This window comes from Plodia interpunctella, chromosome 27 (assembly GCF_027563975.2).
Source record: "Plodia interpunctella isolate USDA-ARS_2022_Savannah chromosome 27, ilPloInte3.2, whole genome shotgun sequence".
In the NCBI taxonomy this organism is placed as follows: Eukaryota; Metazoa; Arthropoda; class Insecta; order Lepidoptera; family Pyralidae; genus Plodia; species Plodia interpunctella.
Window position 1 is genome coordinate 1,271,619 of NC_071320.1, and position 17,855 is coordinate 1,289,473.

A 17,855-nucleotide genomic window follows, 5' to 3' on the forward strand; every position below is an offset into this window, starting at 1 on the left:
TTTTTACAATACTTTACATTGTTATAGGCTATTCCCCGCGGCTCTACTCGCGGTAAAAAGTAGTCGTATGTCACACACCAAATCTCCAACTATGTACACCAAACATCGTCGCAATGCAATGCTCCGTTTTGATGTGAATGATGAACTAATTCAAAACACAACTAATTTAAACATCCTACTAATATAATAAATGAGAAAGTTTGTGAGGATGTATGTGTGTATATTTGTTTCTCTTTCACTCAAAATGTACTTCACGGATTGTTATGAAATTTGGCGCACGGGTAGAATATAACCTGGAAGAACACATAGGGTACTTTTTATCCCGAAATTCCTACTGGAACGAAGCCCCGGGGCGCAGTTAGTTTCTAATATTTCAAAGTAAAATGTATTTTCTTGTATGATTTCTTTTTAAGTTTACTCCTATTTTAAATATTAAAGTATCTTTGTAACGATTTTTAAAGGAAAACAGATTTTGTTTAGAGTCCTTGTTACTTAGGAAATATAAAATAAAGTGCTATCCTATTATGGGAACGTTAGTACGGTTATAAACGTTAAATTGCGATATAATTTAGTTATATGTTGTCCTTTAAAGTTTGTTTCGCTTCCATAAAACATAGGTTAGTCGCAAAAATTCAAAAACAAAAATAACTTTTATCCTTTCCGCGTCCTAAGCCCTTACGTAGGCACTAAAGTATTACAGAGTTTCAAAGTTATAACAGGTTTAATTGTTGATAAATTCTTGTTCAAAGGTATGAGCGCCGGTAACCTCCACAGGGACTGCAGGCCCGAAGACAGTGTCACTATTGAGTGCTTGCATCAGAAGAGCGCTAGTAAAGGTAAGACAATTTTCATACAAGTTTATTTGTACGTGGCACCGTAGCTCATGAACGTGTGAACCGATTTGCCTTCTCTCGTTTTGATCTTGCCGAATTTTAGACAAATTAAAAAAAAACTCCCGACTTTCAATATTCATTTGGCTACAACTTTCGAACGGCTGAACCGATTTCGATCAAACATATCTAAGAACCACCGCCGATGTGTTTTTTTTAATTATTTGATAGCTAATTATAGCTATCAAATAATTAAAAAAAACACATCGGCAAATCGGTTCACACGTTGATGAGCTACGGTGCCTCGTACATAGACAGACAGACAGACAGGCAGACACACTTAGTGGTCAAACTTATAACACCCCTCTTTTTGCGTCGGGGCTTCAAAAAGTAGTCTGTCGCGTCGACTATTACGAATACGTAAATCTCCTTACGAGAAACTTTTTAGAAGTCTTGAAATAATGATTTTAAAAAAATCTAAACAGTTCTATTCTTTTATATTAGTTGATAAAGGATCTACTACCCTAGGTACGGTTTCTGGCCACTTCGTATACGTTTAAAGAGGTATTATGTAACACCTTGCATATGTTTCTGTTTACGTAGTTTCAGATCAAAGTACCGACTCGTGCCCTAAGCAAGGCAAGGAGAACCTTGGATTCCAGAACGACAAACATTCACCTATGAGGTAAGAATGCTTGATCTCGCATTAAGCATACATTCGTAACCTTTTTTTTTTCATAAAATAATACATTTCTATGAAAGTAGGTCTATATTTTTTATCTTTCTACTTACTTAAATCTTTCGATTTAACCAAAAGCTATATCTAAATAAATTATATAACTACTGATATGTATAACAAATCCATTTAAACTAACAAGAGGATTGGCCACCTTATATATATATGTTTAGGCCATAATCGCCTAGCTAACTTTTTAATTTCCTCAAATGTCAAACTGTCAACGTCACGTCATTTTTTAAAATTCTCTTCTCAAATTTGGCGCGCATATTACGCATTTTTTTTCAATATATCATGATTGCTTGAATACAAATTCTAAAAGTTATTATTGAGTTTCATTGTCTCCGGTGTGTTGGCCAACTTTTTTTTTTAAATTTTCTTATTATAAAGTTTGAATGCGATTATGATACATGACAATTGAATGTTATATAAATTGAACTACAGTGTCAGTGTATTAAATTAATATTGAATTTGTGATGTAAAGTAATTTTGATATTTAATTTTAATGTATTCTATTAATATTTGCATGCCTTAGTTTGAGGTGACATACAAGATCCTTATAATAACCAATAATGCCTAAAATGTACTGTAAGCAAATAAATGATTTATGATTTATTTATGATTTATGAAGACAACGACGGACTATATTATCTAAGGAAAAATTTAAGCTACAAGAAGAAAAAGAAAGCTATAAATTCATAGATGAAACAAAAGATAGGGCAAAGGTCGTGTCGCATATTGAGTTGAAATCTATGACAGGGAACAGTACATAATGAAAAACATAGATAAGAATCTGATTCTTAAGTTGATTTATTATTTATATATTGATTCGTAAAGTGATGTAGACATTATTTGACAACCACGGCGGCGTAGTGGTAAAGTGCTTGCCCCTGAACCGACAGGTCTCGCGTTCGATCCCCGGTCGGGTCATGATGGAAAATGATCTTTTTCTGATTGACTCGGGTCTTGGATGTTTATCTATATATGTATTTGTTATAAAATATGATATCGTTGAGTTAGTATCCCATAATACAAGTCCCGAACTTACTTTGAGCCTAGCTCAATCTGTGTGATTTGTCATAATATTATTATTATTATTATTTATACCTATATTATGGTTTCAATCCCAGGGCATCCATGCAAGATTGCCATAGAAACGTGAATGCTGAATCAGAGGTGTATTTCGCTGACGTGTCCAGCTGCTGCAATGTTTCTGTCAAGGTAACATCGGAAATTACTTCTAAAATTACTTCTTCTATGTAATTCTCATCTTCGCGAAAATCGTTCATGAGTTTCTTTTTTAATGCCACGTGTCATGACCGCACATGTTAATACATGAGAAATTGATCCTGTGTGCACCATCAAGTCACGCATATCAATATTGTATTAATGCATTGTTATCCAGACATATTTTTTTTTAAATTATTATCTTTTTCTCTTTACTAAAATAAAAGTGGTTACAATTTTTATGCACCTAAAAACCATGAAGTTTCTATTATCAATGTTATGCAAAAACTAAACGTGTATTCAACATTTCAGCACAATAGGTTGAAGAAATTGAATTGTAAGATTTCATCCACTATTGTTTATAAATATGACCCACACAACAAACCTATATTTACACTCGTACATTGCAAGTTAAATTGTAAAAATACTATAATTCATTATATTTTTTCTTCAGGCCGATTGCTGCATGAACGCCAATGTGTCAGCACTCGTTGGAACCATCGAGAACCATCCGGAATCTACTTCAGAATCAGACACGGGGTCATTCACCTTAACACGCCAACAACGACCCCAGCCTCAAGTGGGCTCCAAACGACGCCCGAGACAGGAAAAACACATAAACAATAAGGAGAAAATGAGACAAGAACATTTAAGAATGAACGAACAACAACAACTACTTGAACAACTTAATAATTCCATGAGAATGAGTGATAGAATGAACTGTGATAGGATCAATGAACGGATTTTTAATGAAAGGAATGATTCCAGAGATAGATTGAACGAGTCCAGAGATAGATTGAATGATTCCAGGATGGATTCCAGAATCAGTGATAGGATGAATGAAACTCGGTTGAGTGAACGCATGGGCGATTCAAGAGACAGATTGAACGAGTCAAGAATAGAACGCTTGAATGAATCGAGGATTAATAGAATGAATGATTCTAGAATCAGCGATCGTATGAACGACTCGAGAATAGACAGGATGAACGATTCGAGAATCAGCGACCGTTTGAACGAAACGAGAGTTAGTGAGCGAATTAATGAATCCAGAATCAGTGACAGGATGGAAGACAGAAGAATGTCCGATTTGAATTCAAGCATGAGAATTGAGGGTAGTCCGAAAATGCGAGCTCACATCAGCCCTTTGCGTTTGCCTAGATCTAGTCCTAAGAACTTGCCTAAAGAACATCCTAGGCAGTCTAGTTCTGACTCTAGCAAACCTGAATTTTTCGTCCCGCCCCCTCCTAATCATTCCCCACTTTCTCCAAACACTGAAGAATCTTTGCTCTCAGACGATGATGGCAAAGATCAAGTGTATTCTAATGAACCCGAGTCTTCCAAATGCTTAGGCCCTGACTCACAATACGAGCCAGTAAGGGAAGAAAAAGAGGAGATATTGAAGTCAAATCACCATCATTGTTATAGTGACACTAACACTATGGACTCTGGGTGGCAGAGTGGCTCAGAAAAACAAGTTACAGATTAGAATTTCGACTATTTTTGCGAAATTTAATCTATTAAACTAATGTTATGAAGAATTTCACAGATGTATCTGTAGTTAAATTTTGAAAGCTTGTCTTTGGTGCTAGTGCACTGAAATTTTCGACAAGAAATTTTGCATTGATTCTTCTGTAATGATGAATGTAGTGGCAAATGTTCGAGAAAGTAGCTGTGTACAAAAGTTAAATACGTTAGGTACCATAAATGATGCGGTTTACATGAATGTATAGCCTGATTAGGGGGACATTTCGGATAAAATTAACCAAGGGTTTAGAAATGGGAGAATTGTATACATGTGTTCTTTATAATAATGTAAGGAATGAACTTGAACAGTCTAAATTGTAGAAGAATTTAGTGACTTGAATACTCTCATTTAAATTAGTTCTAAGTTAAGTGAAACTATATTTCTATAGTCGATATAATTTGGTTGGATTTAAATAAATGAAATAAAAAAAATAAAAATAAATGAAACAAATTTTATAGAATTATTATGTAGTCGAATTGCATTTAACGACTTATTGGTTTATCTGTTTCAAAATATTCATGTTATATTTTATGTTAAAGACAATGGTTCGTGCCCCTCACCCGCATGTAACGGTATAAGACAGCTGGACTTGCTGATGTTCCACCGTAATCACTAGACATCCAGACAACCGTTCGCACACAGCAACGCATCCAAATCATGTGAGCTCCGAGTCAGTGGAACATAGACGGAAATTACTTGTGTAGTGCATACACTACACCTATCCCATAACAAATTACATTCCTAGTATGCACAAAGTTAAGTCTTATGTTATATGGTTACACGACTTTGTTAAATACAGCATTTAAGTTATGTTGACTTAATGAACATTTTTTAAATAATGTTCTTCGCTGTTGCTCTTTTAAAAATTAAATTAATGTATATTTGTGTAAACTTCTCTCAACTTGTGATTTGAACGTAATACTCAAAATAAAATCTCTCTTAGTATTTTTTACTAAAACGGTTTTGACAGACGGAATTGTGAGCGAGAAATGATATTGATGTATTCTATAAATTTTTAAATAAATAAATGCATTATATCTTTAGAAAAAGTCCAAGAATTTTACTAAAACGAGTAATGTTTCCTAAAATGATTAGCCAACTAGGGCACATGAAACCTTCCATTTATATTTGTGAACGTAACGTATTGTGCCAAGTAGGAAATTTAGACATTTTTATAATAAAATGACCAAAATAGATTTCTATAATCGATAAAAAATATTAAATGACTCATTGATACGTCTTAATATTCTAAAATACAGAATTATATAGTTTCATTAAGTCATACGTAATATGCAGTTGTAAATTTATTAAATCATCCAAATATATATATTTAAAGGATTTTTAAACAAATAACTAATTTATTCGTGCTCTGTAAACAATTAAATTGGATGTTTAAGTCAAAGTTTAACAATACAAATGCAAATTTGAAATGACCACCCACAAATAAGATGCTGGTCTCATTTTTTTTTCTACACAGATTTAATGAAAAGCCTTTGTTATATCTATGTTTGTAATATTAAGTTGATTTGAATAATTCTTTTCTTTAGTAGATTTGAGTAAAATCTGATAACAAATACTCAAAAAGAAGATTTGAAAAATAATAGTTTTCACATTAGTTACTATGATTTTTGCAAATCTATGATTTAGTGAGTTTTGATAAAAAATGTATAATGATTAAGGCGTGTCAATAATTATAACATTGTACTTAGTTACAATAAAACGATTTGTTATTATTGTTAATTTTGTTTCGAATTTTTCGCAAGTTTTGCTAGTTTTTATTAATTATATTGTATCTCAAAACTTGTACTACTTATTTCGTATTTAAGTAGCGATGACACATTTTGAGCGTGCACAATGAAGATGTCTTGTAATAAAGTACTGATTTCTTCCATTTGAAAAGATTTTTACTAAACTACTTTAGTAAAGCAATAATTTTGTAAATAATTGATTTTAGGTTGTAAGTGTTTATTATTATTCAATTTATAGTGACGTGATTTGAGCTTGAGATAGATGAAAATATGTATATTTTAAGTTGAATAAATCTTTCAATAACTATTTTTAATATTTTCCAATTAGATAAAATTAGTGTAGTGTACAAATTTATTTTTTAGTATTAAATGTATTGCAACGGAATTGTTTCTCTATTACCATTTAATGTTTTTGTTTAATATTAAATCAGCAAAGAAAATTTGAAAACGAACTTAGATTTTTTTTTTTATAATAAATTCAATTATTTTCATTCCTTTGAAATATTTTATATTTTCTTTGCTGATAACTATTTTTGTAATAAATAAGTATTATTCGCATAATATGAGTAGTATATAAAAAATACGATTTTGGTCAACTTTAATTTGAGCGGTTTTTGTTAAGCTGTAAAGCTGTACGCTTACACACTGTGTACACAATGTGTCTATTGTTAAGTTAATCAGTTATTGATAACGGTTCTATTAAAAGACTGAAATATCCATTGCTTTTTTATTTTCCTGAAATGAAAACATTATACAGCTTTTAGAAATATTTTTGTGACCTGGACACTGGTGTGGAAATAAAACAAAATATTTAAGGTAATTATATTTTATTGCTATTTAGTCCTTTTAATTAGAATTTATAAAACATATTTCATTACGATCAAACATGTACGTTATTATAGTTTGAAAGTCTTCAATTGCATTAATTTAAAGTAAATATGAACAAATGGTGTATGTTCAAAATTATAATAGTACAAAATGAACCAAACACAGTGTCTGACCGAAACTGAATTATTTTTTATAAAAAGAAATATTTTCTTTATAAAATAAAATATTTTTTTTTGTTTAAGAGATCAGCTGTTTTATATTATAGATAAATGTTACAGCTAGCTAAATTATTGACCAAAACAAATTAGATTTTAAGACCGATATTGACATAATAAAACATATATATTCAGCCAGACACTAGTACAAACTGACAAACAAGACAGTGAAATCATTGATGTAAGTAAAGCATTATTTGCGATGTAAAAAAATACAACAAATTAATATTACAAGCGCGCACTATAAAACAAGACCGAGAAACATTATTAAAATCTATTTATTATAAGACTAGTAAGCTTAATTATCAAACCTATTATCTGGATCTTGACTTGGATTAAAGTATAATGAGAAAATGAAAAAAAAATAAAAAATTAAGTTAGCTGTCATTCCTATATATTCGAAAAAAAAAAATACAATTATCAAGCTATTTCAAAAATGTATATGTGACCCGACCACCACCAATCCAACACCTAACCATTTAAAAAAAAAATATGAGATTAATATAATTATTTATTAATATTATACGTAATTATCAATTTATGAACCTTTAATCAAAGTCAAGATACAATAAGGATTTATCCTAATATTATAGTAAAATCACTTTTACTTAAAAACTAAACTAAGCATATTATTATGATAGTCGGGTTTCTAATTTAGCCGATTAAATAATCGTTGTTTTTTATCTTAAAACATCTTCTAATATTAAATATATCGGTAATTCTCTGCAAAATAAAATAAAATTAGTTTGGTGAATTAATTACAATAGTTATAAAGTACTAAATTTATTTAAAAAAAAAACTGCTTTTGCTAAAAAATTAACGATTGTCCGTCGCTATATATTATTTAAGTTACATTTTTATTTTTGGCATGGAACTGGCTAAAATACCGGAGGCGACTTCGAAAAATAAATTTCTAACGTCATGTCTATGGCCTAATTCCTAACGTATTTCTTACAGTTCGGAATTCAAAATTTAAAAACAAAAAGAGATCTAATCGTTTCTTTATACGTTTTATTTGAATAGTATCAGTGAGCATACGAGTAGGATGGTGCTTAGTCGACAAATATTCGCACTAGAGGGTAGTGTAACTAGCTTGTTCTCCTGGGACCACTCGCTGATTGTGGCGGCCGTACCATCTGTGTCTCCCAGCATTTGGTTGCCTATCTTCAAGTTCTTTAGATGCTTGAGATGTGCTAGGATGTCCTCTGAAAAGGAAATAACTTCATACACATCGATAGTAAATTAAATTTTGTCCCAATAATATTATAAATGCAAAAGTTTGTAAGTTAATGTGTCAGGATGTTTATTAGTAAATCTACTAAATGGATTTCGATGAAATTTGCTATGATGAGATGATGAAGTCCAAAATATCACTCACGGACTCAACGGACGAATGCAATCCAATTTCTGAATTCAACCCTCATTAGGTACAATTCGTTTTTACAGTTTACAATATTATAAATGCAATGTAAGTTTGTTTGTTATCTCTTCACGCTTTATCTAACAATCTTCTTGAAATTTCGCATACATAGTTTAAAATGCGGAGAAGGACATAGGATACCTATCAACCCGGAAATATAAGATAGATAGATAGATAGATAAATCATTTATTCGTACTACTGTTTCACACCAACATACAACTGTACATATAACTGTTCCCGTGAGAAATTCGCCGCGGGCATAATCTAGTAGAACTATACAAGGAACTATATTCTACTAGCTTTTGTATTTTGAACTACGTTTTTTTTTGTATCAAACGCAAAACCTCAACTCAACCTAAAACTTAGGTTCATCAAAACGAGCAACTTTTATTCCACGACTTTTCGTGATTCGTAATTTATTATTAATATAAAAAAAATACAATCAAATTTGCGATTCTATACATCTTAACTCTATGTAATAACCAAGTAACACGAGACAGTACAGTAGCGTTATAGGTATGTAGCGAAAACGAACATAGAGGTAACGTTTTATAGAAATGACATTTAAACTAAAAAAAAAAGGAAAATCTTTGTATTTTGGACAAGTCGTAGAACAAAAGATGTTAGTCTCTATGTACCTTATGCGCCTTTGGAAGGCTATGCGCTAGATACCAGTAACCCTGTATATACCACTCACCAGCCTGCTGGCCGCCGGCCGCGTCGACCCTGATGAAGGCGGTGAGCGACACCTCGTACAGCTTGTTGCGGAGCGCGCCGGACGCGACGGCGCGGCGCCGGCGCCCGTAACCCGTCGCACCGTTTGTGCATTGCACCTGTTTATATTGATGATGTGTTAGCTTCGTCTACACCATTTGTGTAAGGCACAGAAGGCGGTGCAATGGATAAACAAAAAATGGACAAATTAAACTTGAATAGCGAATGCGAGGTTATCATGCTAGACCGCCACAAAGATATTCCCGCCAGGCTAGGTGCAGCGCCGGGGAACCGACGGTGTCATGTCGGAGATTGTACATATGCTTCCAATAGAAAACGCACCGTCTGCGCGGTTTAGGCTTGTAAATACTGTCGTGAGACCAGTTAACATTATTAATATTCCTTGATATTTAAAGAAAAACTAACATTTTATATTAAATTAAGTTACATTTTTATTTGTCAACCACACAAATACATTTGTATGCTGTATTATATAGCTATTGACGACCTCTGTGGCGCAGTGGTAAAGTTCTTGCCACTGGACCGAGAGGTCCCGGGTTCGATCCCCGGTCGGGTCATGATGGAAAATGATATTTTTCTGATTGGCCCGGGTCTTAGATGTTTATCTATATATGTATTTGTTATAAAATATAGTATCGTTGAGTTAGTATCCCATAACACAAGTTTCGAACTTACTTTGAGGCTAGCTCAATCTGTGTGATTTATCCTGGTATAAAAGCTAAATAGGCTTATTCTGATTATTTTTGATTTTGTTTGTTTTTTATTTTTGTTATATCTACTAGTTCTGCTCTAGATGTGTTTTTATCGTCTTCATTGTCGTATTCCTCATGGGGAATTAAATAACGACTTTCAAAACACTATTAAAAATGGTTTGCCATTGTTTTCGCAATGGATGGGTCAACATCATCAGCGTGCCCTTATCCCACTTTATGTGAGGTCAGTACAGCAAGTCAGTCTCCTCCACTTCTCCCTGTCTGATGTTAACCGATCTGTTACTTCCTTTTGACCATATCCTGCCCAACACACGATATAACCTAAAGATTGGTAACAGGATTAAAAATAAGAAAGCAGTTTATACATATATCGAGTGTGTTATTGCTAACACTGGTGTCAGATTTTATTCAAATCGCCTAAAGGCATCTGACATGACTCATACGACTACCCACCGCCATCTAGAGGCATGTAGTCGCATACACACTAGTGTACTAAATCGTCCACCAGCGTCTCCTCACAATGTTTTCCTTCACCGGAAGCAAGTGGTGGTCTATGAAAACTACTATAGGTATATGAGTCAGATTGGTATACAAACTCACATGGCACGAGTAGGATACGAACCTGAGACCTTTCGATCCACAGACGTGCGTCTTAACCATTACACCACCACCGCTTTAATTATTTAGCAGTTTATTACATACCCCCTGGCATTTATCCAGACATACGCTGACGGTGCCTTTGAACTGGACATAAGAGGTATCAGGGAACTTGAACGCCCTGAACTTGGCTGATAGCAGATCTCCGTCTGTTGTCACGAAGTTATCGAACAGGTAAGGGTCTACGGAGCAGCTGGAATGGGGAACCAGGTAATAATGTTAGATCCTTTAAAATTAAACTAAAATTTATTTTTAACTAAAATTTATTTTAAACAATCAAAAGTCTTGAAGTTGCAGCGTTGACGACCTCGGTAGCGCAGTGGTAAAGTGCTTGCCTCTGAACCGAGAGGTCCCGGGTTCGATCCCGGTCGGGTCATAATGGAAAATGATATTTTTCTAACTGGCCCGGGTTGCATGTTTATTTATTTTAAAATATAATATCGTTGAGTTAGTATCCCATAACACAAGTCTCGAACATAATTTGGGGTTATAGTATATTTAATACTATTATATCCTGTGTCTACTTCTAAAGAAGATTCTTCTTAGAAGTAGACACAGGACTTAACGCTGTGCTAAATAAGGGTGAATTTCACGAGCGTTTGAACGCGGCGTGTAACGTTTCATTAGTGTCCGACATTTTTTTTTAATAAAGAATATATTTTTTTAATTAAACATTGTACTTTACTTATTTATAAAATAGGGTAATTAAATTGATTACTGTCTGTGGTAAATTTATAATACAACATTATTAAGTACCTAAATAAGAAATTACAGACGACGGCTGTATGGGGTTAGATCCTTTTGCCTTTCCACATGGATAAACGAAACAAAAAAGTCTATGGTAAAATTTATAAAAACACTAATGACAGCCCGCGGCGGAGTACAAAACGTTCTGGAAATTCACCCATAAACGATTTTCTTTCTTTTTAACCAAACAAGGTATTTATGTTAAAATTATGCAATATTATGATAGTCTACATATAATTGTTCTTGTCTTGTTACTTCTCACCCTGAATTATATAGATTCAGTGATTGATTTATGGAATCGGCTAAACATTATAGCTGAATAGTGCTTTGAACTTTGGCAGATTCGGCATCCATTGCAGTATTTTCATTGGGTAAATAAAAGCATTCGTAGAAACTAAGCAATGTTCATTCATACGTGTTCGGATTTGGGCGATAGTGTAGCAGCCAACATTTCTAAGGGCGAAGTGCTGGTTTGCATTCCACTACGCAGTATCGAATCGATTCGCAGTGAGATCTAGCTAACCAATCACGTGACGCGACGACAACCACACCGCAATGTGATTGGTTCGCTGTGTCTCACTGTGAATGGTGATATGTGATTAGCAAAGTCAGTAATTGCCATTGTTAATATAATTGTGTAAGTTTCGTGGATTTATCTCGCAAACTCTTTTTATGGTAGCGCGCCATCTTGTTTGGTGTCACTGAAAATCAGCGTCATGGCTCTTCGTCATGGCACAAGCTGAGTGATACCCTTTTGTAGCATATTTAATGGTACCTTTGTAATATTAACATTTTGTTCATTACCTGTGATGTATATTAGTATGTTATGAATAGATTTATTTCTATTTAATGGCGCTAGACAACATGTAGACGTTGGCGACATTAGTTTTGCGAGGATCTCGCAGTCAAAAAAACGTTAAACCCGGGGTCCCATATCCTATACTAGTGCAACAAACTTACCCGTTAAGAATGATGGTCTCCTGCTGCTTCCCTGTGTCAGTGACATGCATGTAGCTGACGAGAAGACCGTACACCTTGGCAGATTCCTCGTTGAGGAAGATCTCCATCGCGAGAGGAGTGCCCGGGCTCACTGAGATCTCGCCTGATACTCTGGAAGATTTGTGAATTAATTGAGAGATATCCTCTTCTTGTTTTATTTTGCGAAAACTTGAAAAGTACTAATTATGATATATTAGATTATTATTATTATTATTTATTAGCTTTACCCCAACCGCGCGATTTCCCATGGGAGCAAACCCCCCCTTAATTATATTCGTCTTTACATAAATAATCTATACAAAATCTATCCAATAATATTAACATACACACATTATTTTAACCCAAGCACTAAAATAAATTAAAACTATATTAGTTTTAATTTATTAAAACTAATATAGTTTTAATTATTTTAAAAAAATATTTTACCCGGGGCTTCGCTTCCGTGATAATTTTGAATAATGATAATGTACCAACAATATAATATAATAATTTATCAACAATCTTGGATAATGTACCTTTCTAATGGTGAAAGTGATAATCTATACAAAATCTATCCAATAATATTAACATACACACATTATTTTAACCCAAGCACTAAAATAAATTAAAACTATATTAGTTTTAATTTATTAAAACTAATATAGTTTTAATTATTTTAAAAAAATATTTTACCCGGGGCTTCGCTTCCGTGATAATTTTGAATAATGATAATGTACCAACAATATAATATAATAATTTATCAACAATCTTGGATAATGTACCTTTCTAATGGTGAAAGAATGTTTGAAATCGGTTCGGTAGTTTCGGAGATTACCCGCCTCAAACATACAAACTCACAAAGCCACAAACTCACAAGCGCTTACCTCTTTATAATATGACTAGATGTTTGTTATTATTTCTAACGCTTTTCTTGTATCATTTGCATGATTTCTTTGTATGTGTGCGTTTATAGCATCAAATATGTTTATGCACACATACAAAGATCTTCTTCTACCTTTATCTATCTAGATAATAATAACAGTTCACTTACGGTCTTCCATTCTCCTTAACAACAGCGCCAATGACCGGGTCCGGAGCCATCCCCTCCTGGTACCTCGTGATGTTGATGGCACTGGAAACAAGATGAATACTTTTTTTTTTTTCATAAAATGTCAGATAAATCACTTAGGGAACAAATCGGGAGAAGGGGTGACCCCAAAAAGCTTGATGTCTTGTGGTCAATGGATGTCGACCACCGCGCGCAGTGATGGCACGAGATGGGGGCAAAAGTGTTGTCAGCGCACTGTGCCCTTTCTTTATTATGCACATTTTAATCTTGTATGAACGAAGTGTATATGAAGCGATGAATTACTAGCGTTTGCCCGCGGCTTCGCCCGCTTTAATTTTCCGGTATTATTTCAAACTAAGTACATGTAGGTATGCAAAATTTTAAAAAGTGATGGTTGAGTAGATAGATGAGCTTGAAGAGGTAACAAACTTACTTTTGAATTTATAAATTAGTTAAGATGAGATATACTCACTCAGGTTCGTTGAAGTCCAAGGGGAAGGGCTCCACAGCCCTCCTGGTGAGCGCCCTTAGCTTGTGCGCCACCACACACCGCGCGGTCACTGTCTCCCGCCCCCCATTCGTGTTCTCGATCGCTATCTTGTGGTAGAATATTCTTTTGCCCTGAAATATTAACAATTTTATATATTTATAATGTATTATTAATTGATATTTTTTGTAGTCAATCGATAGTCAACTATTGATTGCGTTTCGATTGACCATCGATAGTTTGAGGAAAAGCAATTGGTAGCGATAATTATTGATAGGTAAGTAGTATCGAACTGTTATGACGAGAATACTATCGATTCTATCGCTAGTATTGCCCTGAAACATAAATATGCTATCGATACTATCGATAGGCTGATATCGATAGTATGGCCTTTTTCGATTGTAAAACTATCGATGGTTAGGCATCCATGTAAAATCATGTCCTTCCCGACGTATCCGTCAACAGCGACTTAAATACTATATAAATACATAGTTAAATAATTGGTTGATCTTATGGCATAAAAAACAATTCATATTATACACTTCGTTGGAAAAAAAATTCAATATTCACACATTTTGCATACATGTAGTTTGAAGTATGGAGAAGGTCATACGGCATACACATACCTTGCATACCGGAAAAAGAACTGTTTCCCGTGGGAAATTTACGCGGGCAAAAAGTAGTCAAATATAACCGCAAAATGACAAAAAATCTCAAATATCTAGGAAACTAGAATATGCCCCGTTCCGTTTCTCCTTTTGCTTGGAACGCCACATAAGTATGTATGTGGGCTTGGAGAGATTCTTCCTCGGGTGGAACTCACAGTGATCTGGTTGACGATCCTGGTGACCCCACACCGGTGATGGTCTTGTAGATCCAGCACGAAGGTGGCCACGCCGTCAGCTACTGCCGGCTTGCACGGCTGGTAATCTGAAATCATTGTACAGGATACTTAACTGTTTTTGTTATATTTCTGGCGTCCGCGGAAGATCAGCTTCGTGGCTAAAATCACGAAATATGCTGAGAGGAGACACTTTTTGCTTCAAGGATTATAACATATAGTGCTGTTTGTACTATTATGAACAAAAATACGTTTGTAGGGTTCCGTAGTTCTTCACTAGTTTATTGACCCCGGAAGCGTGCAATGCATTGCTTCGCAAGCCATCAATTCCTGCGTCATGTCTTGTAGATATAAATGGCAAATCTCATTTATTGATCTGCGATTGCCACATCAAAGGGCTCCGCTTAAATTAGCTTTTACATAAAGAAATGAGTTACCTACATACATATAGTACATAGATAGGTAGTACCTACAAAAAAATTACAGCCGAATCTACAAGACTAATGTTATTTTTTTCCGCTGATCTCAGGTTTCATGGTGTCACAGCCCCGAACGCGCGGAGAACGTGCGGATATTATGAAGATAGACATAGGACAATTAAAGTTCTATAAAACCCTTGAGAAATAAGATCGCAAACTGATAACCTCCTTTTTATAAGTCGGCTAAAAGTTAATTGCAATGATACATCGCCGTTTTAATTAATTGCCTGTGCGAATTGGCGCACTTTCGCTGTTTTCTGTTGGAAACTGTAAAGTCACCGACATTCTGAGGAAATGAGATTATAGTGCGCGCGCGCACCATTTAGTTTTAACTTGGGTTTAATTTATCCAGGCGAGTACCTACGTAGCAACTCTTTATAGATATTTTTAATTTATAAATATTTTAGTATAAGTTATTTTTAAGATAAATTTTAGTTTAAATTAATACAATTTTGCTGTGTATTTATTGTTAATTCTATTTTGTGATTGAAATTAAAGTTTTTGTAGCGTAGCAACTTTACAATATTCCGCAATGAAAAACCAACCATGTTAAGCAGAATCCGTCAAATTTTGGCCAACTATAGTGTTTGGCGGGCATTAAAACGTCGTCGTTTCGTATCAAGTGATCTTTAATTTTCCCATCAAACTGATTTAATACATACTTTTCATCTGGTCGAGGTAAGATATCAGACGGTCGCCATCCATCGGCACGGTGACCCTCATCACCTCAGGGGTACACTCCACACGCGCCTCTGATCCTGTGGACAATGACGAAGCTGGTTCATTAAATAAATAAATATATTAGGACAAATCAAACAGATTGAGCTAGCCCTAGCTATATATATATATATATATATATATATATATACACATATCCAAGACCTGGGCCAATCAGAAAAAGATCATTTTCCATCATGACCCGACAGAGGGGATCGTACCCGGGACCTCCCGGACTGCGTTCGACCTCAACTTAGCCCGATGGGAAGCAGAGTTTAGGTCTGTGTTACACTCGTGTTCAAATAAATAATACCTATTCACTCTTGCCTTGAAGGTATTTCGTGAAATATCGACGCGGGGAGAGAATTATATACGTTAGTAGGTCGCAGTAGGAAATAGGAAGCGAATGATGTTAACCTACACTAGTTATACTAAAACTAAATACTTTTACATATCTTTACGCATCATTAAGTCAATAGGAGCCATCCCAAGTTATCAGACAATTTGCACGCATATCATCCTTGACGACATCAAGCCAGCACTTCTTGGGTTTGCCCCTTAAAGAGTAGTTGCCCAGTAAAGGCTTGAATGGACTAAATACTCGTAAAGGAGATTGTAAGAGAGGTCAAAACGATGGCTGAAGACAGAGAGAGAAGGAATAAATAAGCCCATTGACAAGAAACTTGATACATATTTTTCTTTTATCTATGACAAGAACCTTGTTCAAGTTTTGAATGAATGAAATATGTACGTACACACGATACGACCTTATGTCATACATACATAACACGTCGCGTGACCTCTGACGAGCGACAAGGCTTCCAAATTATAGTGTACAAATGCATATTGTTTGCATAGCCTTGTGACTAAATCACGATTTTTATCTATAAACCTTATTTAAATTACTTAGGTATATACTTGGGTATTGGTATACTTACTTACTCTGTGGCCTAATAGTCATCATGCTGTACTACTACACTGGAGGTCCCAGGTTCGATCCCCGGTCAGATGTTAGATGGAAAATTTCAGATTGACCGGGGTCTTGGATGTTTATTTATATATGTCATGTTACAGAATTTAGTATCGTCGAGTAATTTAAAATTATCGAGTATTTAGTAGATTAATTTAGTATTTAGTTTAGTATATCCCATAATACAAGTTTCGACCTTATTTTGGGGCCGACTCAATCCGTGTGGTTTGTTCCTATATATATATTTATTTATTCTCTTTGTAGATCTAAATAAAAGCGTTTATTTGTCTTATTTTATTTATATTTGAATTTAAAATTTTGGTAAAGATGTTCAAATGAAAAATTAAGTTTTATCCTGTCTTATTTAAAGAATAAGTACATATTATAAGCATTATTTGTAATTATTGCGCCCCGGGGCTTCGCTTCCGTGGGAATTTCGGGATAAAAAGTACCCTATGTGTTATTCCAAGTTATATTTTACACGTGTGCCAAATTTCATAATCTGTCCAGTAGATTTTGCGTGAAAGAGTAACAAAAATACACACATACATCGTCACAAACTTTAGCATTTCTAATATTAACCTAAGGATATTATCGCAATACTTGGTTGGCGAAAAAAAATAAGAATTTTATGGCGGCTGATCTTTTTGGCGGTAAAAGCGAATTCACACCGAACTCGTGTAGCTCGACACTCGACATGCTTACTGCCCATTGAAGGATAGATGCAATTAAAGCTTAGAACTTAACACGTACGAGATGGCTGTGATTAGGGTTCGTCGGCCGTTCCGACTGGCCGGCCGTCGCGTGTGAACGCGCCTTTATCATCAAGATTGAAAACAGAATAACGAGAGGACAGACGCGTTGTAATTGTTACATAGCGGAGAAAACGACTATTATGGGCTCCGACGCTCAATGGGCGCGGAAGGAATCCA

At 34.5% G+C, this 17,855-nt stretch overlaps 2 protein-coding genes and 1 long non-coding RNA gene across 7 annotated transcripts in view; 2 read left to right on the plus strand and 1 right to left on the minus strand.

The window, feature by feature from the left end:
* LOC128681478 (uncharacterized protein) overlaps positions 1-6,783 on the plus strand; it is a 34,614-nt gene extending 27,831 nt beyond the window's left edge. For all 5 annotated transcript variants that reach the window (XM_053765401.2, XM_053765403.2, XM_053765404.2 and 2 more), the window contains 4 exons: positions 750-836; positions 1,434-1,515; positions 2,697-2,787; positions 3,248-6,783. In XM_053765401.2, the coding sequence (XP_053621376.1) occupies positions 750-836; positions 1,434-1,515; positions 2,697-2,787; positions 3,248-4,279 (1,292 nt within the window). In that variant the 3' untranslated portion in view covers positions 4,280-6,783. The remainder of the gene's footprint in view (positions 1-749; positions 837-1,433; positions 1,516-2,696; positions 2,788-3,247) is intronic.
* Positions 6,784-7,899: 1,116 nt separating this feature from the next.
* qsm (quasimodo) overlaps positions 7,900-17,855 on the minus strand; it is a 48,479-nt gene continuing 38,523 nt past the window's right edge. Inside the window, exons 3-10 of the mRNA XM_053765288.1 lie at positions 15,899-15,994; positions 14,740-14,846; positions 13,902-14,050; positions 13,412-13,492; positions 12,343-12,492; positions 10,681-10,828; positions 9,228-9,363; positions 7,900-8,314 (exon numbers count right to left, since the gene is read on the minus strand). Of these exons, the coding sequence (XP_053621263.1) occupies positions 8,121-8,314; positions 9,228-9,363; positions 10,681-10,828; positions 12,343-12,492; positions 13,412-13,492; positions 13,902-14,050; positions 14,740-14,846; positions 15,899-15,994 (1,061 nt within the window). The 3' untranslated portion in view covers positions 7,900-8,120. The remainder of the gene's footprint in view (positions 8,315-9,227; positions 9,364-10,680; positions 10,829-12,342; positions 12,493-13,411; positions 13,493-13,901; positions 14,051-14,739; positions 14,847-15,898; positions 15,995-17,855) is intronic.
* LOC128681422 (uncharacterized) lies at positions 11,508-15,858 on the plus strand. Its single transcript, XR_008406015.1, has 2 exons — positions 11,508-11,574; positions 15,287-15,858. It is a non-coding gene; the product is annotated as an uncharacterized LOC128681422 (long non-coding RNA).